The sequence below is a fragment of the Lepidochelys kempii genome, chromosome 4 (genome assembly GCF_965140265.1).
Source record: "Lepidochelys kempii isolate rLepKem1 chromosome 4, rLepKem1.hap2, whole genome shotgun sequence".
Taxonomy (NCBI): Eukaryota; Metazoa; Chordata; order Testudines; family Cheloniidae; genus Lepidochelys; species Lepidochelys kempii.
Genome location: NC_133259.1, coordinates 121,428,243 through 121,450,714, shown reverse-complemented (window position 1 = coordinate 121,450,714; position 22,472 = coordinate 121,428,243). Strand labels below are relative to the sequence as shown.

The 22,472-nt window shown below is 41.7% G+C and overlaps 1 protein-coding gene across 9 annotated transcripts in view; it reads left to right on the top strand.

Moving 5' to 3' along the window:
- Positions 1 to 22,472, top strand: part of SH3BP2 (SH3 domain binding protein 2) — a 93,195-nt gene that overhangs the window by 49,842 nt on the left and 20,881 nt on the right. For 5 of the 9 annotated variants that reach the window (XM_073342707.1, XM_073342703.1, XM_073342704.1 and 2 more), the window contains one exon: positions 4,243 to 4,300. The exons of 2 other annotated variants lie outside the window; for them this stretch is intronic. Coding sequence is in view for 1 of the 7 variants with exons in the window: in XM_073342701.1 (XP_073198802.1) it covers positions 19,356 to 19,477 (122 nt within the window). In the remaining 6 variants the exon portion in view is untranslated. Of the gene's footprint in view, positions 1 to 4,242; positions 4,301 to 14,217; positions 14,306 to 18,973; positions 19,478 to 22,472 lie in introns of those variants that run through there. 2 more of the 9 variants (XM_073342710.1, XM_073342701.1) reach the window with 2 other exon arrangements.

Sequence of the window (22,472 nt, the reverse complement as noted above, 5' to 3'; positions counted from 1 at the left end):
TGTAAATACACAAAAACACAAACATCATCTCCCCACATATCTTTTGAGGGTTATTTATTTTGCCGGATGTTTAACCCTTTCTAGCCATGCGTCACAGCTAGCAATTAGTGCTAGTATGCTCTGCTAATTATTTGCTTTACATTTTGTGTGTGTGTTGTAGGTGTTTGTTGGGAACTGGACTGAAAATCCAGTCTCACTTCATGTAGTCCAGAGTCTGTCTAGCTGTAGAAAGTACAAGGGAGTTAGATAAATTTTTGATTTGTGGGTTTTGGAGGGAATCCTTTTGATACATCTGATAAGTAAACCACAGGACAGATGTAGCTGATACTCTCTGATACTCAGATACACAGGACAGATGTAGCTGATACTATCTGATACTCTCCAGTAGCTATAACTGCCCTTTTTTCAAATATCTATTGGAAGCCTTAGTGGAAATCTCTTAGCTTGAAATCTGTTTCTTCAGAGAACATCTTCGTGATGTGGAAAATCCTTTTCCAGAACAAAGCTTCAAGTAAATCAGCTGCATGCCCACAGGGACAGGAACTCTCACCACTGCCCTCAGGCCACTGCTAAATGGTACAGCTGCTCTGCAGGTGCGCTTGCTCACTAAGCTTTATCCCTAACCCTTCTGTGGGAGAAAATTGGGCCGTTAACTGGTGGATGTATGAACCTGCCCAGCTTCAACCGCCCTGCGCACTGAGGTGCAGGTAGCTTCCTGTGCTATTCTCTGACAAGTAAGGGATCTGCACCGCTTGTGTGGGCAGCTCCCCAGCACAATGAGAGTGCATCAGTTCTTGTCTCCTCTCCTAAAATAGAAAAGGAGTACTTGTGGCACCTTAGAGACTAACCAATTTATTTGAGCATAAGCTTTCGTGAGCTACAGCTCACTTCATCGGATGCTGTAGCTCACGAAAGTTTATGCTCAAATAAATTTGTTAGTCTCTGCGGAATCTCCTAAATAGCCTCTTCATTCCCTGATCAGCCTAGTAGCTCTTTTCTGCACTTGTTCCGATTTGAATTCATCTTTCTTGAATTTCCATGAGCAGAACTGAACACAGTATTCCAAATGAAGTCTTACCACTTCCTTGTACAATGGCATTAATACTTCTCAATCTGTCCTAGCAATGTACATTTGCTTTTTTCACAGCCTCCTTATGTTGGTAGTTCATGGTCATCCTGTGATTGACCCCCACATCCAGGTCTGTCTCCTCTTCTGTCACTTCCAGCTGAGGAGCTCCCAGCTTGTAGCAGAAATTGTTATTAGACCCTACGTGCATGACTTTGTACTATTGAGTTTTATCCCATTTCTGTCACTCCCAGTCTTCAAGATCATCCAGATCTTCCTGTTTAATATTCTGATCCTTGTCCGTATTGGTGATGCCTTCCAACTTGTACATCTGCAACAAGCCTGGATTTTAAAAAAAATGAAAATAATATATAATTCCCCAATTCGCTGTCAGATTTTAGTTCTAAAGTAGGTCAGATTAGGGCATGAACTACTTGACAGCAACTGTTTTAAGGTCAGTGTTGTATTACTTTTCTTATTTTTTATTATAATATTTACCCTGTCCCTTCCAACTTCAGACTTAACTTTATCCCATCCAAATAAACTAAAACAGTTGCAATTATTAGCCTCGCTCATGTGAGATGGCTGTTTCCAAGGGAACTCTAATACACATTTGTGTTTTATTGATGTAAGTGACTTTTCTAAACAAATTCTGCTTTCATGTTCCCAGGCAGCCCACCAACTTCACAGGCATTGGCACAGGCTATAAGTGAGAATAGAATCTGGCCCTACTAAATTCTTAAAAGCTTCTGGTAAACTTAGTAGAGATCTTTCTCTCCACCCACACTTCTCTCTTTCTCATGTAATCCTTGGGGCACAATAAATGTACAATAAATGTCATGATTTACACTCCTTTCTGTTCTAATGAACCTTTGCATCAACTAAAGGGTTGTATTAGAATCCACTGTAAATAATTTTAGAGTATTGTCATGATCCATGAAGAATTATTTGCAAGATTAACAAAAGCAAGAAAAAGCAGGAATTACTTTGTAACTCCTGCAGTCTGCATGTCAACTGCCCATGCCCCTAGTTCGCTGGGGTGAACCAAAGCAGCTATAGAGCAGAGACAAAAGGGAACCATGATTGAGAGATGAAAAGGAAGAGTAATGAATTCATTTGGTTGCTTTCCAGTGTAACATTCTGAAAGTGGAAAGAAAAATGTCACTTCAGAGGGATGAGTTTTTACTGATTTTTTTCATTATATTGTGAAATCAAAACAAGTTATCTGGACTTGAAGTAAGTAGATTTCCCCTCCCCCCGCACGCCCCCCGTGAAAATAAGTGTTCAGGAGTGTGTGTGTGTGTGTGTGTAAAATATGTCTGTGTACACACACACACACACCCATAAGAATCCATGGAGTTAATACCCAAATTAGTTAGGGAAGAGACATGTGGAAGATATGGGGCTGATCTTAATTGAATCCCTCTTTCTCTTTTGCTTGCATGTGAATAGAAATCATTCTTGTCCTCAAGGTTAGAATGCACTGGCAGCTGCTCACACCCAGCCCAAATCTGGTCCGTAGTCTGGTCATGGCTTCCAAAAACAAGTATCTGCACAAGACGAGCGATATCTGAGTATTTAAAATCATAACTCCAATTGTGTGCTTTTTTTTTTTTACACACCATGCTCTTGGTACTATGACAATTATAATTATGTACAAATTCAATCAGAAATACTGTGGTCAGATTTCATAAAGCTTTAAATTCATGTAAATATTTTTTCTGTTAAATGTAATCAAATGTGTGCTGTGGTATTGTACATGGAATGTCTATCCTATCTGGAGAGGGGCCTGCATTAATCCTGAATTTTTTTTAAATACATCTTTAGCTTCAAAGGAACAGGTCTGTGTTGTGCTAATACTCGCACTCGGAGCACAGTACTGTTCACGAGAGGATTTTAACACCCCCCCCCCCAAAAAAAGAGCCCCACTTCCCACCTAGGACTTCCTAACTCTAAAATAAGCTGCAGTGTCATTGAAAGATCTCCCCTGATTGATCCCTTAGTATTCAAGCAATGGTAAATGCATTTTTATAAATCATACAGTAAAGCAAACTAGTTTCACAAAAATATAACTGTTTGCAGAGTTATTTTAAATCAGAGGGGAAAATAGTAGCTTCCTCACCTGCAAAAATCCATTTATTGCTGTCCCGTATAGTGGAATCCCTTTCAACCAAGTATTTCATCTGAAGGTGAATAAAAACCCAGTATCCCAAACTTAAGCAAAGAAACACATGAGGAGGTAGAGGCTGCCAGGCTCTGCTGTTGACATTCTTAAGCACAGTCTGCTGGTAACTCTTCTGTCTCTCCTCTTAAACACCCAGCAGCACCGTATCCCTATGGAACATAGTAGTGCTCTGTCTTTAAACCTAACTTTAACTCTGACTTTTCCAGATACTTTTGTGTCCACCATGCCCCCTCCTCTTCCCATCCTCCAAGAAGTAGTATAGTAATTATTTGCTTTGATGCATTGGCTAGAAGCCTTAGTCATGGACCAGGACCCAGATTTGCTAAAGCACTGTACTAACACGCAACAAAAAGACAGTTTCTGCCCCCAAAAGCTTATAGTGTAAGTATTGTGGTATATTATTTATAACCAGATTACTACAGTACCAGGCTCCTTCCTAGATTAAGATTAGCCCATTCTGTAAAGTCTTTTTTGGTGGTTTGAGTGGCAGTGTGGTCCAGTGGTTTGGTACGTGGCTGGATGATCAGGAAACCTGGGTTTTGTTTCTGGCTCTGGCACTGGCACTGACCTGCTTTGTGGGAAAAGCACTTCCCCTCTGTGCATCAGTTTCCTCTCCCACCCTTTATCCTGTCTGTTTAGATTAGAAACTCTTTGTAACTGGTAGTCCCTTCCCTAATGTGGCTGCACATTGCCTAGCCCAGTTGGGGCCTCGTCTAGGCAGTACTGTAATATAGAAAATAACACGCAGAAGTAGATACTGGGTTTATTTTTAAGTCACCTGTTCCTAGTTAAAGTTTCCAAATCCGAAGTCTAATCTCTATACTGTAGCTTTGCTGCATCTCTGTTCGGAGAGCAGCACTGTCTAATGCTGTGCAGCAGTAAATTTACAATGGAAGATGATCTTTGTTATTTTTTTGTCTTTAAATTGTATCACACACTATTTTTTTTTGTAAGCAGAATTTAAAAAAATGTCTTTCATTTTCTCTCTCAGGGTCTGACAGAAGTTGAGCTTCCTCCTTGGTGCTGGGTGCAGCAATCTGCCTGCAGAGGTAAAACTTGATATATAAAGTAGTACCAGTATCCACCAGGAGAGGGGCTAATTTCCACCTCCTGTATATCAGAGACAGGATCATATGCTTCCTAGTGGGGACGGGGGAAGGAGAGAGTGGCTCACTAGGTTTATTTAGCATCTAGTTAAATACAGTAACTCCTCACTTAAGATTGTAGTTATGTTCCTGAAAAAGTGACTTTATGCGAAACAACGTTAAGCAAATCCAATTTCCCCATAAGAATTAATGTAAATAGGAGGGGGTTAGGTTCCAGGAAAATTTTTTTCACTAGACAAAAGACATTATATACATATATAGTATAAGTTTTAAACAATTTTAAACTAACAGTTTAATATTGTACACAGCAATGAATGATTGTAAAGCTTGGTTGAGGTGGTGGGGTAAGAGGGTGGGATATTTCCCCAGGAATGCCTTGCTGCTAAATGATGAACTAGCACTTGGCTGAGCCCGCAAGGGTTAATACACTGTTGTTAATGTTGCCTCACACTCTACAAGGCAGCATGGACTGAGGCAGGAAGGAGGAAACACAATAGATGCAGGGCAGTAGCTGCAAACAGTTCCCTACAAAAACAACATGGTGAGCCCACGCTATCCAGCTGGAGCACAACACTCCCTCCTCTTGACAGCACATGCACGGCTGCACAGGTGCTGACTTTCCAAAGTGCTGTGGGTGGGGGTTGCGTGCATGAGTGAGAGAGAGAGATGTGAATTGCCCCTTTAAGTACACTGACCCGCACTTCAAGTACGTTGCCCTTTTAAACAGATCAGCCAGTTCAGACAGGAAGTGACAGCTTCCAGCAAGCTCCCTCCTTTCTGTCCCTGAGCCCTGTCCCCCTCCGCTTTGTGGAGACGGGGTATGGAGCAGGGGGACATCCTGACATCAGCACCCCTCTCCCCCCTCCCCCAGCAAGCAGGAAGCTCCCGGGAGCGACTCCAAGGCAGAGGGCGGGTCAGGAGCTGCACGGCAGTGGGGGGAGGGACAGCTGAACTGCGGCTGTGCAGCTGCCGAGCCACAGACCTTACAGGGAATTTAGGGGAGTAGATGCGGGGGGGCTACCGCCACCCCCCTGCCCCTTTCTAATCCCCATAAGGAGGGGCTGTTCTTCCACAGAATCCTGCAAGCAGTGGACAAAGCAGGCAGCTACCAAACAATGTTATATGGGAGCATTGTGCAACTTTAAACAAGCTTGTTCCCTAATAGATCAGCAACGTAACAACAAAACAACATTAACCAGGACAACATTAAGTGAGGAGAAAGAACAGGAGTACTTGTGGCACCTTAGAGACTAACAAATTTATTTGAGCATAAGATTTCGTGAGCTATAAGTCACTTCATCACGAAAGCTTATGCTCAAATAGATTTGTTAGTCTCTAAGGTGCCACAAGTACTCCTTTTCTTTTTGCGGATACAGACTAACGCGGCTGTTACTCTGAAACCTGTTAAGTGAGGAGTTACTGTCTTTGTTTGGAACAATAACAGTATTTATAAACTTTCTCATTGCAGCTGTTTGCTGGTAGATATTTGAAAAGATGTTACTGATGGGCTTTCTTTTTTTTTAAATGTCATACTCTAGGGATCTTCTTTTAAATGATTTTTATTCAGTGTCTTTTCTACTCAGTTATTTTTTATGTTTTTGAAAGAACAATAGACAAAACTGCAACATCCCAGATTTCCTTAAAATGGAAACTAATGAAACCCTGTTCCCATGTCCTGCATGTTCTCCTGATCAGGCCCAGGGCTACTGCTGCATGTGTTTTGCTTGAAGTTTGTACTAGAGAGATTTTCAATGAGGGATGTGTGCACATGCTTCCTGCTTCCAAAATGCCTTAGCATCAGGAACAGCCAGAAAACAGTAAACACAAAAGTAAGCATGGATCCCACAGTGTTTCAGTTTCTTTGCAATTTTTGCTGCACTCTGATAATCTGCAAATTCCAAGATTTCCTTAAATATACCAAACCAAAAAAAAAAATCTTTCCATTAGGAAATAGAAAAAATAGGTTCCAACAGTAACTCTACCTCACTGCACACTTGTATTAACTGGGGTTCCTTTTTTTCCTGGTTAAATAAATTTTATGACCAGCAGTAGGTCCTAAAATATGTGGGATGTGGAGTGTAGCTGAGCTATTGTTGATTTTAGAGCCATCATTTCTGCATTTTCTGAATCTTTGTGTAAAATTCGCATGACATTAATGTAGGTTTGCTGTGGGAGTTATGATAGGTGTTTTTTTTTTTTAATGTATTAAGTAAAATAGGCAATAAAAGCCAGGTAAGTTCTCTGTTTTATTGATAGAATGGGCAGACTAGAGTCTCAATGATAAGAAAGGAGTTTCAGCTGCTTGCTACTCAGTTGTCCATAAGCAACAAGGCAAGCTAGAATTTTTGCATGTGTTGCAGACTTATACAAATAAAAGTATTAGCTAAAATATCACTCTCTAAGCAAAAACCAGTATAACTGTTCTTTCTGCTCACTCAGCTCTGTATCTGTTGCTTTTAAACTTTGGAACTCCTGAAGTAATAATGGATCTTTAAAGCCCATTTATTTTCAAATTTTCAGTTCAGATCTCTCAAACTGTTCTGCAAAAACAACAAGGAGTCTGGTGGCACCTTAAAAACTAACAGATTTATTTGGGCATAAGCTTTCGTGGGTAAAAAAAACCCCACTTCCCCACAAAAGTTTATGCCCAAATAAATGTTAGTTTTTAAGGTGCCACCGGACTCCTCGTTCTTTGTGGATACAGACTAACATGGCTACCCCTCTCAAACTGTTCTGTTTATTAAAGCTGACAGCTTAATTGTATGGTCTGAGCACAGTTCATAGATGAGATCATCTGTGTTACCCACAACCTATAATTGTAAACAGTTCATCGCAAACTAGCCTACTAGTTGAAATGCTTCAGTGATAGCATGTTACAGTCGGAGCTGAGAACTCTAGCCAAAAACTTCCCCCTGTGTTTGAGGAAACTCCCATTGCAGCCATCTGCAGTGCACTCACTGTCTGTGGGCTATGGAGAAATAGGGCATTGGTGGCTGCAAGGTGCAACGTCATTCACCTACATGATTTTAAATGTCTTTATTTGCTAGATGTGTGTGTCACCCTAAAATCACTTCATAATGATTTCAACTAGCCCTTTAATTAACAGCCATGTTTATAAGGAGGTACGTATAACAGAGAAGTAGTTACAGGGGGTGAAAGCTTGAACTAGGGTCAGACACGTGTGAATGGGAACAGATGGAAATCTTGATTAGCTAAGGGGACCTCAAGATTCCAAAGAAATTATGATTTAAGATGAGGGGCTAAAATGTTTGGGGTAAGAACTTCTTTGCCTTAGAATTAAGGGTCTCAAGTTAAAGAACTTTTTGCCAGTGAATTAAAGATAAGCCTCTCTTAGGTTAAGGAATGTTCCTAACTGTATATAATTCTACATGACAGGTTTCAGAGTAGCAGCCGTGTTAGTCTGTATCCTCAAAAAGAACAGGAGTACTTGTGGCACCTTAGAGACTAACAAATCTATTTGAGCACAAGCTTTCGTGGGCTGAAGGTGCCACAAGTACTCTAATTCTACATAGTGACTCTTGTCTCTTATTCTCCAATTGGTTACTTGGGCTTTATAACGGGGCACTGAGAGACACTGGTTGCTCACTGTGCTCCCTAACATGATGAAGAGAGAAACTCAACAGCAGATGTATGTCGCAGGATTATTTTTTCTGAAAGCAGTGTTGGAATATAGATAAGGTTTTCCTGGGGTCTTAGAAACAAATATAGTACACTGAGGATTTGGGGGAGGGAGGGCATCAAGCTTTCTGAAGTCTACTTTTTTAAGGACTTATCTACGTGGGAAAGTTTTACTTATATAATTATACCAATATAATGACAGGGTTCAGAGTAACAGCCGTGTTAGTCTGTATTCGCAAAAAGAAAAGGAGTACTTGTGGCACCTTAGAGACTGACCAATTTGTTTGAGCATAAGTGAGCTGTAGCTCACGGAAGCTTATGCTCAAATAAATTGGTTAGTCGCTAAGGTGCCACAAGTACTCCTTTTGTTTATACCAATATAGTTATATTGCCATAGTTTTCCTGGTATGACACCCTGTGTGGACACTCTTATTGTGGTATAAGAGTAGGGTTTTTTGGCATAGTTTAAACCCCTTCCAATATGACATACGATAAACCCCCCACCAGTCTTATAAGAGTGCCTACACAAGGAGTTATACTGGTATATCAGTTTAAATGCACACCTTAGGTTTTTATAGAATAGCTTTCCCAGGTATACAAGCTCTTAAATACTTGTCCAGATCCCGCTGATGCATGACAACCTGTTTGAGTGCAGTGGTGGTCTGCCAAGTTGCAGTGCTGTGATACTTCTGTTTCTCTTATTGTGAAGATTAATTTAATTGTGAAAAGCTTTGGGTGAGGTTGATCTGTGAATCAGTCCAGCTCCATTAAAATTAGTTTTCTTCCTTTTCCACTTGATATATGGATCTTCATCTGCGTCATGGTCATGTCTACAGCTAGTTAGTGCTGTCTTGCTTCGTAGAGGTTCCAAGCACACACTCTGCTGAAGTTTGTTCATAGCTCAGGTAGAGGGGAGGTAGAGACTCTAAGCTGAGAGACAGACCTGACTTTTTTTCTATTTTTAATTAAAGTAGTGTGTCTTCAAAGTTATTGTTGCTGCATCCTCTACAAGACTGACAGGTTTCCTCAGGCTTTTTTCTGGCTAAGGGGAGTTGGGGAATGACGGATTGGGGCTTTATTTGGGGTGAAGGGATTGGAGCTCATTTGGGTTGGGTTTTGCAGGAGACCTTATTTTCTGTTTTTAATGGTTGATATGATTTTCACTTTGCAAAGCATCTAGAAAACTCTGATGGGGCTAATAGAAGTAAATCTGAACAAATAAACTGCACAAATGGAATTCACATGAGCAAATCCCATTGGATGTAATAGGAACTGCACTTGCAGAGTGCATTGTCAGATGAGACATCTGTCAATATGATTATGATGTGCTTTCTACCGTTTACCGTGACTGAAATGGCCAAACTCCATTTTAAGGTTTGGATTTCTGGGAATGTACAAGTTTCAGATCACTTTTAGATTTCACTGGTGAATTACTGTAAATTACTGGGACAGATCCAGTCCTGATGTAAGATCATTGAAGCCAGCAGACGTATAGCAAGAGGGAATTTAATCCCTTGTTTTATTTTACATCTCTCTCTCTCTCTCTCTCTCTCCCCAAGTCTACAATGCAAGGTCAATACAGACATGTAGCAAGGTTATTAAAGATACTCTGCGGTATTCATTCAGGCAGCTGACTTTTTCCTGGGGCCTGGAGAAATTAGCACTTTATAAAGAAAAAAGTGGTATTTTCATTTCTTGCTGCTTTGCTCATTCGCCTGTGTGGCCTGTTGCAGGGCTGCTTACGGTCTGCTCTTGGCCACACACAGTGCTTCCTGTAAATTGGTCAGCAAGAGGAAACTGCTTGCGGCACTGCAGAGCCCGCTCAGCACGGTGCTGCATCTGGACTAGAGAACGAATGCCAGCAAGGGCAGCACAGTGTTAGAGATGTATATCTCATTGCTCTTGTTTGCATGCACCTAAGGTAGAGGAAGAACAGGTTTTGACTGGGAAAGGTAGAGAGTGGGGAACACAGAAGAATCAGGGAAGGATCCAAATTCCACATTTCTGCTGGCATGAAATTCAAATGCCACTTGGGCCTTGTCTACACTTCCAAGTTTTGTCACCAAAAACTGTATGCAAGAGTGAACACACTACAATGGGACTTTTGTCACGAAAAATGCCCAGTGTTGATGACAAAAAACTTCCACCCATACGAGAGACTTTTGTCTTTTCCCCTCCCTTTACTGTCGACAACGAGCCAGTGTAGACACTGCTGATTGTTTTGTCGACAGAACTGGCTTCCTCCAGTAGCCCACAATGCCTGCCCTAATTGCCCTGCTCAGTGTTTTGATCTCTGCTGCTCTGCAGCATGCGCCCTTCCCCTTTCAAAGCTCCTGGAAGTATTTGAGCGCTGCTCCATTTGGGGAGCAAACAAAGAGCAAACCATTGGAATGCTCCTGTTCTGCCCGGCATTAGGAACATGGCAGCAGGCAGACTGCTATGCCGCTTTGCCGTTCCTCAGCACGGAGAGCTCACAGAGCTGCTCATGGTGCTGCTCTCGGCAGCTGAGGGGGCTGTGGGAGAACTCGCGCAGCAATCAGGTCTTCCTTCCCACATCTTCCTTACATACCCACGGTGCATTGCTCACACAGTCGATAATGGTTTTCCCAATGGGGACATGATCTGTCGACAGAGGGAGCAAGTGTGAACGCCCTTTGGCCATTTTTGTTTTGTCCACTGTTCGGTGTCGACATAAGTTTTGTCAACAAAACTTGATAATGAAGACAAGCCCTTGGTTTGTGATATTCTGTCTGCAGTCTAATTCCCTGATTGAAATCTTGTAGTACTAAAGGGGTAAAATTGTAGTTAATCCTTCTGGGTGAAATTCTCCCCTGTGCAGAGCCAGCATGAAGCCTATGAGCCCTTGGAGTCCTACACTGAAGGCCTGAGTCTTAGTGGTGTGTAGGCCTTGTGCTGGCCTTCTTTGTGGGGGTGAATTTCACTCTTTGTGCAGAAGGATGTATGTAAAAGTACTCCCTGTCTGTTTCACTGGGGTACTGTTACATTCCTACAGTTGCCAAGTTTGACTCTTCCCTTGTTAATCCATTTCAGGAAGATTTAACTTTTATCAGCCTTCCCATTTATGGTTCTAAAAGGCACAGTGATTCTGATTATTCCTGTGCTGGGAAATGACACACGTTCAAACTGCATCTTCTCCAGAATCAGGAACTGTGTAAGCATTCTTACCTAGTTTCTCACTCTAACCCCAATGCCTTCTACAGGAAACAGTTTTGGTTTTGACTGCATTTCCCTCCCTATGAGTATCTCCACAGAATTGAAAATCAGCCAGAAAATTCCAAAGGGGCTCTTGGAATTTGAAATGATAAATCCTTTTGGCACTATGTATCTGTCTGCCTTGAGTGTGGAAGGAGGCCGGTGTGGAATTCAAAGAGAGAAATAATGTGAACCAAGTAGTTGCTAAAGGAATATGCTCTGGATAAATGAGAGGGGATTGAGGTGGGAATGTGAACACCGGAGACCAACATGTTGTAGTAGCAAAGGCAGGAGTCAACTGAGATAGGCTTTTGCACTTGCCCCTAAGAGGTGGAAAGGAAGGGACAGAAGTGGCCAGCAGCAGGTCCGGCTCCTAGGTGGAGGTACGCAAGTTACTCCGCATGGCTCTCGTCTGCAGGCATTGCCCCCCTAGCTCACATTGGCTGGTTCCCGGCCAGTGGGAGTTTGGAGCTGGTGCTCGGGGTGAGGACAGCGCATGGAGCCCTGTGGTCCCCCCCGCCTAGGAGTCGGACCTGCTGCTAGCCATTTCTGGAGGTGCAGCGTGGTGTTGGAATAGCCTTAGCCGGACAGCACCGCTGACGGGACTTTTAATGGCCTGGTTGGTGGTGCTACCAGAGCTGTCATGACCCTGTGCCTTACATTCCGCAACCCAGTACTAGGTTGCAACCCACAGTTTGAAAACCACTAATATAGAGAATTAAATGAGAGGGTTTGATAGCAGCCTGGATGTGGGCTGCAGAGAAAGGAGATGGAGAAGTGTGGCACAGAAGTGTTGATCCTGGGTTAAAGGAGCCTGCTGATGGTATATCAGTGGTGATGTGGAGAGCTTGGGAGGAAAGAGGAAGTCACTTGCATCTAAGATTGATAAAAACTGATTGTTTTAAAATAACTTGGGTTTTTTATTTAAATTGTATTTTATTTAAATAAACTTACTTAAAACTAAATTTGAAATTGACTACTTATGTTAAGGCCTAAGCTTACTATCGATTAAAGTCATTTAAATTAAATACACAAAATGTTAAGCAGCACATGTTTGCTGCCAAATTTTAAAGAAAGTCAAACTCCTGTACTGGTGGAAGTCACTGTTGAAGTACCTGGAATCAGAATGTGTTTGAAGGGCAAAACCAGCTTGCGTCAGCAGTAGCCTCTTCTGCAGGTGCACAGTGAATATTTTCTTTATTTCAGTTTATTCAATTAGTTAATTTCAATGATTAGTTTATTCAAAGTTAAGAAACCAACTGGGAATTGAAAAAGCAGGAAAGCTTGTTTTCCTCTTCCAAGCAATGAATAAAATCTAGATGTGACAGGATTTACTATTTCTAAAATCTTGAAAGACATAGTAACCAGAAAAAAATTGGTTCTCCTCACTAACTATAGATAATACTTCTTTTTTAAATAAATCCATTGTTTATCAAAGCACATGTATCCAGCATTTTTAAGGTAGTTTTATTTAATAAAATAATTTAAAATACTGTTTCTTTCCATTTTTAATGGAAATTCAAATTGAAAGTAAATAGCGCTTGATGCAAATAGCAAGTAAAAAAGTAATCACCACCTAGTAAATATGTACTGCATTATGCACCATTTTGCTAACATAATAAAAAAAATTCAGTTACACTATATAATTGTTTAATTGTGTATAGTTATAGTGCAGGAGTGACCAAACTTACTGACCCTCCGAGCCGCATACAATAATCTTCAGAAGTTTGAGAGCAGCAAGAAACGCACAACCTGCTCCGCGGGGCGACACCTGCTGGGGTGCGGGGCTTCTGCCCCAATGCCCCCCATCCCCACTAGGCTAAAGCCGTTCGACCCTCCCCCGCCCCCGCAGGGCAGAAGCCCCTAGTCCCACCACCTCACCGCAGGCCAGAAGTCCCTCGTCCCACCCCGCTGCTGCAGGTCAGAAGCCTCAAGCTCCAGTCTTGTAGGTGTGCATGGGGGGGGTTCTGGGAGCCGCACTTTAACTGTAAAAGAGCCGCATGTGGCTCACGAGCCACAGTTTGGCCACAGCTGCTATAGTGTATCCTCCTAGTCATCAAAAAGAAGTACCAAATTTAGTGTAAAGACTATATTTTGTTGCAAATCCACATGTTTTAATGGTTACCAACCAATAAGAATAACCTCTTAAGAAAAATAACTAAAATGTACAAGTGCAATACATGATTAAAACTGATGGTTTAAATCAAGGTTTCCTATTAGCTGATTTATATCATAATTTAAATTGGTGATTTTAAATAATCCACCCTGCTTATATCCACTCTGATTTGGAGTTGGTGAGGAGATGTTGGAGAGATGTGGAGATTCTGTCCTTAGGTTTATCATCCTATTGTTTGGAGGAGGTTTAAATTGGGATCCACCTTGTATTGTATGTAGAGTAATATGGTGCAGTATAGTGGTTAAAGCAAGTGATTACTACTCCGGAAATACAGAGCTTTAGTCTTGTCTATGTCACTGAGTCCCAATGTAGCTTTGAGCAAATAACCTCTATGCCTCAAGCACCTGATCTGTAAAATGGGGTTACTTACTGTGACAGTCTGTACCCCTATGTACAGCCCTGTTACAAGACTGATAACTTTTATACAAAGTACGCCTTGTGAGATGGTAAATGAAAACTCATAATTTGCTGATCATTATTGTCCTAGTAAAATGTGGAGCAACTTTGCATGTAAAGTTATAGAATTCCTCTGTGTGTTATTATTGGACATGTTCCAAGTATGGGAGGAGCAGCCACAAACCAGTTCCCCAGAGACAAAAAGCTAGCCAGTGCCTCAGCCAGGTTCAGCAAAATCAAATGGACCATCAACTGGTTAAGTGGCCATCCTTTGGCAGGAAAGAGGATGTGAGTAAAAATCTTTATCTTGGCAAAATAACAGCTGTAGGTTCCCATCACACAGACTTTCTGTCTCTTGAACCTCAGCTAGAGATGTTTTCTCTTCTTCGAGAATCTATAAGATGAGAGAGGGAGCACCCTAAATCATTCCTTCCTTTCTCTTTACCTACGGCATCCACAACATCTGAAGAACAAAGGAAACAGCTTTGGAATGGGAGAGAGATTCTGACTGAAAGGAGTTGTCGGTAAGACTGCTGTAACATGTAGTGAGAGAGAACTTTGCTTTAAATTCACTTAGCTTGTTAAATTAGGTATTCGTTGCATTTTATTTTCTTGTAACCAATTCTGACTTTTATGCCTCATTACTTGTTATCACTTAAAATTAGGGCTGTCAAGCAATTAGAAAAATTAATCGTGATTAACTGCGTGATAAAAAATTGTGATTAATTGCACTGTTAATAATAGAATACCATTTATTTAAGTATTTTTGGATGTTTTCTACATTTTCAAATATATTGATGTCAATTACAACACAGAATACAAGGTGTACAGTGCTCACTTTATATTTATTTTTGATTACAAGTATTTGCACTGTAAAAAAACAAAAGAAATAGAAGTTTTCAATTCACCTAATACGAGTACTGTAGTGCAATCTCTTTATCATGAAAACTGAATTTGCAAATGTAGAGTTATGTACAAAAAAACTGCATTCAAAAATAAAACAATGTAAAATTTTAGAGCCTGCAAGTCGACTCAGTCCTACTTCTTGTTCAGCCAGTCACTCACACAAACGAGTTTGTTTACATTTGCAAGAGATAATGCTGCCTGCTTCTTGTTTACAATGTCACCTGAAAGTGAGAACAGGTGTTCTTGTGGCATTGTTGTAGCTGGCATCCCAAGATACTTATGTGCCAGATGCGCTAAAGATTCAGATGTTCCTTCATTCTTCAACCACCATTCCAGGGGACGTGCGTCCATGCTGATGGGTTCTGCTCAATAACGATCCAAAGCAGTGTGGACCCACGCATACTCCTTTTCATTAGCTGAGTCAGATATCACCAGCAGAAGGTCAATTTTCTTTTTTGGTGGTTCAGGTTCTGTAGTTTCTGCATTGGGGTTGCTCTTTTAAGACTTCTGAAAGCACACTGCACACCTTGTCCCTCTCAGATTTTGGAAGGCACTTCAGATTCTTAAACCTTGCGTCAACTGTTGTAGCTATCTTTAGAAATCTCACATTGGTTCCTTCTTTGTGTTTTGTCAAATCAGCAGTGAAAGTGTTCTTAAAATGAACAACATGTGCTGGTCATCATCTGAGACTGCTATAAAATGAAATATATGGCAGAATGTGGGTAAAACAGAGCAGGGGACATACAATTCTCCCCCAAGGAGTTAAGTCACAAATTTAATTAACACATTATTTTTTTAAAAAGCATCATCAGCATGGAAGCATGTCCTTTGGAATGATGGCCGAAGCGTGAAGGGGCATATGAATGTTTAGCATATCTGGCATGTAAATACCTTGCAATGCTGGCTATAAAAGTACCATGCAATGCATGTTCTCACTTACTGTTGAAATTGTAAATAAGAAGAGGGCAGCACTATCTCCTGTAAATGTAAACAAACTTGTTTGTCTTAGTGATTGGCTGAACAAGAAGTAGGACTGAGTGGATTTGTAGTCTCTGAAGTTTTACATTGTTTTGTTTTTGAGTACAATTATGTAAGGAAAAATCTACATTTGTAAGTTGTACTTTCACGACAAAGAGATTGCACTATAGTACTTGTATGATGTGAATTGAAAAATACTATTTCTTTTGTTTATTTTACAGTGTAAATATTTGTAATAAAAATAATATACACTTTGATTTCAGTTACAACACAGAATACAATATATATTGTGACAGGGTTGGGCCAGATGGGTACAAGAGAGTGATAGAAGGCAGATATATTAGCCCCAGGTTAAGTAGGTCCCTTTTCCCTTGGTAAGGTAACAGGGAAGGTTCCAGGACAATCAGGAACTTTCTGGAAACAATTAAGGCAGACAGGCTGATTAGAACACCTGCAGCCAATCAAAAAGCTGCTAGAATCAATTAAGGCAGGCTAATCAGGGCACCTGGGTTTTAAAAAGGAGCTCACTTCAGTTTGTAGTGTGCGAGGAGCTGGGAGCAAGAGGCCCAAGAAGCTGAGAGTGAGAAGGCGTACTACTGGAAGACGGAGGAGTACAAGCATTATCAGACATCAGGAGGAAGGTCTTGTGGTGAGACTAAAGAAGGTGTTGGGAGGATGCCATGGGGAAGTATCCCAGGGAGTTGTAGCTGTCACCCAGTTGTTACAGGAGCCACTGTAGACAGCTGCAATCCACAGGATCCTGGGCTGGAACCCGGAGTAGAGGGCGGGCCCGGGTTCCCCCCAACTCGGTACTGGAGGAGTTGAACTGGACTGTGGGTTCCACCAGAGGGGAAGGTCTCTGGCCTGTTCTCCAAACCACTAGGTGGATTAGCAGAGACTGTGGGGATTGTTGTTCTTCCTTTCCCCATGCTGGACAGTGATAAGGCTAACTGAGTGAACGGCAGATTTGAGTCACAAAAGTGGTCCAAACTGAGGGCTGCTGTGAACCTCTGAGGCGAGAAAATCCGCCAATAAGCACATTGGGTCCTCACCAAGGCAGAGGAGGAACTTTTGTCACAATATGAAAATGTAGAAAAATATCCAAAATATTTAATAAATTTCAATTGGTATTCTATTGTTTAACTGTCTGATTAAAACTGATAAATTGTGATTAATTTTTTTGAGTTAATTGTGACTTAACTGCAATTAATTGACAGCCCTGCTTAAAAACTATCTTTTGTAGTTAATAAACTTGTTTTACTGCTTTATCTAAATCAGTATATTTGGATTCAGGTGCTTGGGAAACTCCATTTGGGATAACAGGATTTGTGCGTATCATTTTCTATTAATAAAACGAGGGGCGTTGTATGAGCTTGTATTGTCCAGGAGAGAGCTGGGCAGTACAAGACATACATTTCTGGGGTAAAGTCTGGGCCAGGGAATTTGCTGGTGTCTCTCTGCAGTGTAATTCATAAGTGACTGGCTATAGCGCTCATATAATATAAATGGGGGTAACTTACTTGCTGGAAGTTGTGTGTGAGCAGACCAGGAGTGGTGACTCTCACCAAAGCAGTGTAAAAGGCACTGGCACAGTGTAAAAGGTTGCAGAACTGAGGAACAGCTGTTCATCAGTCCAGATTGTACCCTGGATAACGTCATGCATACCCACCTACCTCCTACTCTTAAATTCTCTCTAAGCTGTGCAGCCATGTGGTCGCACAGCTGCCTATTAAGCCCTGCTGTGGGGAGAGGTGCCCCTCCCTGCTGGCCCTAGCACAGACCAGTCTCGGACTTGCTGCGGCCAGGGGAGAGGAGCCCATCCCTCGGCTCGGCCCGGCCCAGCCCCGCCGGAGCTGCTGCAGTTGGGGAGAGGCACCTCTCCCCCAGCCCCAAGCTCCTGCAGTAAGAGAGGGCTTGGGGGGGGAATCCTCTCCCCCCAACGCAGACCAGGGACAGCCTGTACCCCAAACTCCTCATCCCCTGCACCCCAACCTTCTGCCCCAGCCCTGAGCCCCCTCCTGCACCCCAAATTCCTCATCCCCAGACCCACACCCCCAGCCCTGAGCCCCCTCCCACACTCCAAACCCCTCGGCCCAACCCTCACCACACAAATTTTGTTGTGTGCACCAACATGAAGGTAATGTGTCACACATCACCTCCATATTGGTGCACATAACAAAATTCATTCTGTACACGGACATAAAAAATTAGCGGGAGCACGGCTCCCACCGTGAGGTTTTGTTAACATTTGTGGCTAAGTGTAGAGACGTTAATAACTCACCTTCAGGGCTCTGTCCCAGTGGTACTCAACCTTGGAATTGTGTAGAGGTTTCAGGTACTTTCAGCCACCCTTGCCTATTCTTATTACTAAGTGAGGGGAGGGGTCCAGGGAAGGTGGAAGGAGGACTTCGGGGGTGTCCTGGTATGGAAAAGGTTGAGAACTGCTTTCCTACCCAATACCACCGCTATCTGTATCTCAACCTAGATTATTTCATCCTTCTCGTACAGCTTTTGTTCTCCTTAAGCCATGCACCTAACCATACCATTTGTAGCCTTCTCCTTTTTCCATATTGTTCCTTGTGCTTGGAACCTCTCCCCTTCCCTTTTGAGACCTGGACTCGTATATTCTTAAAACACACATCTTCCTTAAAGCCCGTTGGTGCTGATCCACCAAAATAGGTTTTCAGTACACAGCATCCCTCTTTAAAAAATGTCTTGTCCCTACCACTCTGAACAGTGCTAGTCATCTATTGTATTATGTGGCTTTACTGTGTTTTCTATCCTGTGGTGTCACTTAATTCAGCCTGGTTAATTCCCACTGACATCAGTAGGGCATGTGAATTTTTTGCATCTTTATAATTTAAGACCCTCAGTTGAAGGGGCTATAACAGTATAAAATAGTGGTATTTTATATATCATCATCATCATCTGATGGCCCTTAGATTGTAGAATTTTGCCTTTACGTTACAAGCGCCTTAGGGAAGGGTTTTGTCTTCCCTTATGCTTTGTGTAAGGTGAAGCATGCTGACAGTACTTAAGATATTCCTGCTTTCATAGAGGGTGAACTTTCTGCATCAGTTTTGTGAGTATTTAACAAGGTGGCTGTCTTTAGTTCCTTTGTTTGAAAGAAGAAGGGCAATCTCAGGTTGCTTTGGGTAACATTAGAGATAAATATTTAATCCATTCCATTATTATAAACCACCACCATCTGAAACATTTGCTTCTCTTCTTAAGCACTAAGCAATCATTCTGAACCAGGCTTCCACTTGAGTGTAAATTCAAGCACAGAGCCACACCCCCCCAAAACTTCCTCTTTTTAATCCTCCATTTCCTCATGAAAAAAGTACCAAACCAGCTGTAATGGAAAATTCTCTCCCTTTTTGGGTAGCTGTCTGCCACAGGTTGAGATTTTTGTAAGTTTCGTTTTACTACCTCTCTGGTGTATCAGGAAATTCTGATAGAGATAATGCTGCCCAATGACCCCAGGAACAGGAAGCAACACACACAGAGACACACACAGCCAACAAAAAAGGAAGCAACCCATTGCTGAGGCGTCCCATTTGACCCTACTGCACTGCCTGGAAGGGTCAGGGCATGGTTTTTTTCCTCCCTTTTCTAATATGAAACCTGAAGCTGCTGCAGCAACCGTGACAAAGATATTTAATCAATAGGTGCACACTACGGGGAGATATGCTAACTTTCTTACCTGAGGCAGATTATAAATGGCTAATGGCTTCATCTGTACAAAGGAAAAGCTCGTTCAGTGCCACGTTCAGTAAGAAAGCTGTGTACCAGTCAGATCTTGTCATCAGGTTAGTATGAGTTTGTGGTTTGTTAATCTATGCTCTTTTCCTTTTACCTACATAAAGAGTAAACTAATAAGAAAAAAGAAAAAAATCCTCTTTTGTTCTTGACTCTTGTATGTGGATTAAGAATGAATCAGTCATCATTTTTAAAAAAGGTGGGGGTCAGGGGGAACGGGGAAGGAACACACTTCCATGAAATTAAAAGCCAGTGAAGACACTATGTGCACATTAAACTTGTTCATAATTGAATGCTTTGCAGTGGGATTCAGTCCCCAGTGTCTCTCTTCCCATAATACTGACTGGACTTCCACAGCATTGCCAGTATTGGTAATTATCCTCTCTGACAGAACTGTTGCTGAAAACGGAGGCAGGAAAAGGATTAACCTGAGAAAATTAAATTATGTTGCGTATCTGATTTTTATTAGATGTTTCAGTGTGAAATTGATTTTTCTAGTGGAAGAGCACCTGAGATCTCTGCAAGGTTAGAAAATCCAGTTTTAGGAACAGAAAGTAAATGTGTGGCTAGCTGAAGCTGAAATGGTAGAGTTTTGTTCTGACATGCTGAGAATATGCTGTTTTTTTCCTTTCCTCAGTAACCATGGTCTTTGCAGCCGGCTACGTGTATAGTGTTCTCTCTCTCTTGACTAGGCCACCTGTGAAAGATGGAATTCTCAATTGTCTTTCCTTCTATCTTTATTTACTGCACCATTCCTTTTGTTGTATTATTTGTAGGTTCAAAAGCTTCCCAGCTGAGATCTCACTTTTCGTGGGTGTATTGTCAAGATGGGACTTAAAGATGAAATGCTACAGTACATGTGAAATTATGGCACTTTTTATAATTCTCAAATATAGTATGCTGAGACACTTCTGACAAACTGAACTCAGATTTAATGTTTTGTGCTGTAAATTTGAGAGGCTGTTTTTCATTTGCTGACCAAATTGATCCCCAGTGTTTAACAACACAGGGTGTAAATAATATCATGGAAAGCTAAGAAATCCAGTATAACCTCGGGTTGGTGAAAGCTCAGAGAGAAAAATAACATGGTTTTTAGGCCTGAATCCTGCAAGATGCTGAGCAGTAACTGCAAGATACCAAGTTGCCTCATTTCCAGTTGAATTCAGTGGGAGTTGGGGCATGCCGTGCCATGCAGGGTGAAGTCCTTATCTGTTAATCTGTATTTGCTTTAATTTAGGCTGGATGTCTTTGCAACATTCACATATTTTTAGGTTAATTGATTTTAGGGCCAAAAGAGTCTGTTGTTGTTCTACAATACACTCCAGATTTTGAGGGCAAAATTACATTAGTTTGGGTTCTTTTTATGTAAATCTAAATGCATAACTGAATCTAGCTGCTATATATACCCTATGTGCTCAAGAGATTAATGGAGGAATGGGTAGGAATAAGATTTCATTTCTCGATAAGATTTAGATAATTGATTTAAGCACCCCATCTGCCGCAGAAATCTGCAACTTTTGTGCAGTTGATGAGTTTCAGTAACCAAAGGCCATTATACCAAGATTGAGGACCTCTCTGCAACCTCATGTTGAAGTGGTATTACCAAGAGGACAATATAACGTGAATGGCATCTGCCTTCAGCTGTCCGTATGCCGTTGTTTGCAGTGCTGTTGTAGCTGTGTTGGTCTCCGGGTATTAGAGAGACAGGGTGTGTGAGGTAATATATTGGACCAACTTCTGTTGGTGAAAAAGATAAGCTTTCGAGCTGACACAGAGCTCTTCTTCAGGGCTGGGAAAGGTACTCAGAGTGTCACAGCTAAATATAAGATGGAACAGATTGTTGAGCAGAAGTTGTTAGCAATTATTTAAGGGACCATTCAAGGTGAAGGGGCCTATTAATGTCCCTGTAGTCGCAGGACAAAAAAGGGGGCTCATTATCAGAAGCAAGCTCCCCACAGGACCCACCAATTCAAAGTAGCACCAGACCCTGCCATAACAGATGCAAAACCTGTAAACATGTCTCCACTGCTACTATGATTGATACCACCACCAACAAATCCTTCAAGATCCATCTATCCAAGGCATACCTCTCACTATGTGTAGTGTGCCCATCCAGTGCACTAAATGCCCCAATGACAACTAGGTGAGTGAAACCAGACAATCACTACATTCTTGAATGAACTCGCACAGAAAAATGATAAAAGACAAAAACACCGTATCACCCATGGGCGAATACTTATAAAATCACTCCATGTCTGACCTCTCAATCTTTGTCCTCAAAGGAAACCTGCACAACATCTTCAAAACTGTGCCTGGCAGCTTAAATTCATAATTTTGTTAGACACTAAAAAATAACTGGATTTATGATTTATTACAGTAATCTGTGATGCGTTAACACCCCTTTTGGCCTGTGACTGCAGAGGTGTAAATGGGTCACTTTAACTGGAATGGTCTCTTAGCATGTATTCTACCTACTTATGCTAAACAATCTGTTCCATCTTGTATTTAGCTTTAGTACTCTGAGTACTTTTCCCAGGCCTGAAGAAGAGCTCTGTGTAGCTTGAAAGCTTCTCTCTCTCACCAACAGAAGTTGGTCCAGTAGAAGATTTACCTCAGTCACCTTCTCTTATGTATGCTGTTATGGCTTTCACAAGCGTTGGCACAAACATGCTGTAGCAATACTTTTTTGTCCAAATAACTTCTCAAGTAATCCATCACAGCAACTGCAGCTATGTTCAAATTACCTGTGATACAGACTCAGGCGAACCTAACCCCTTAATACTCCGTTCATTTACCAAAAATGTTGCAAACTCTATTTCTAATGGTTGCTTTGCAAAAGAAGAAACACTCGATATGTGTTAAGTACTTGCTCTAGGTAGAGTATGAATAGGCTTTGAGGTATGCTGGAGAGTAACGTGACCACACTGTGCAGTGTTTCAAAGAAAACTCTTCAGTATTGAATATAGTGCTATAAATTACTGTTCCTGTGTTCCACCCCAGCATACTATAGAGCACAGAGTCTTCCTAACAGACATGGGATTGTCC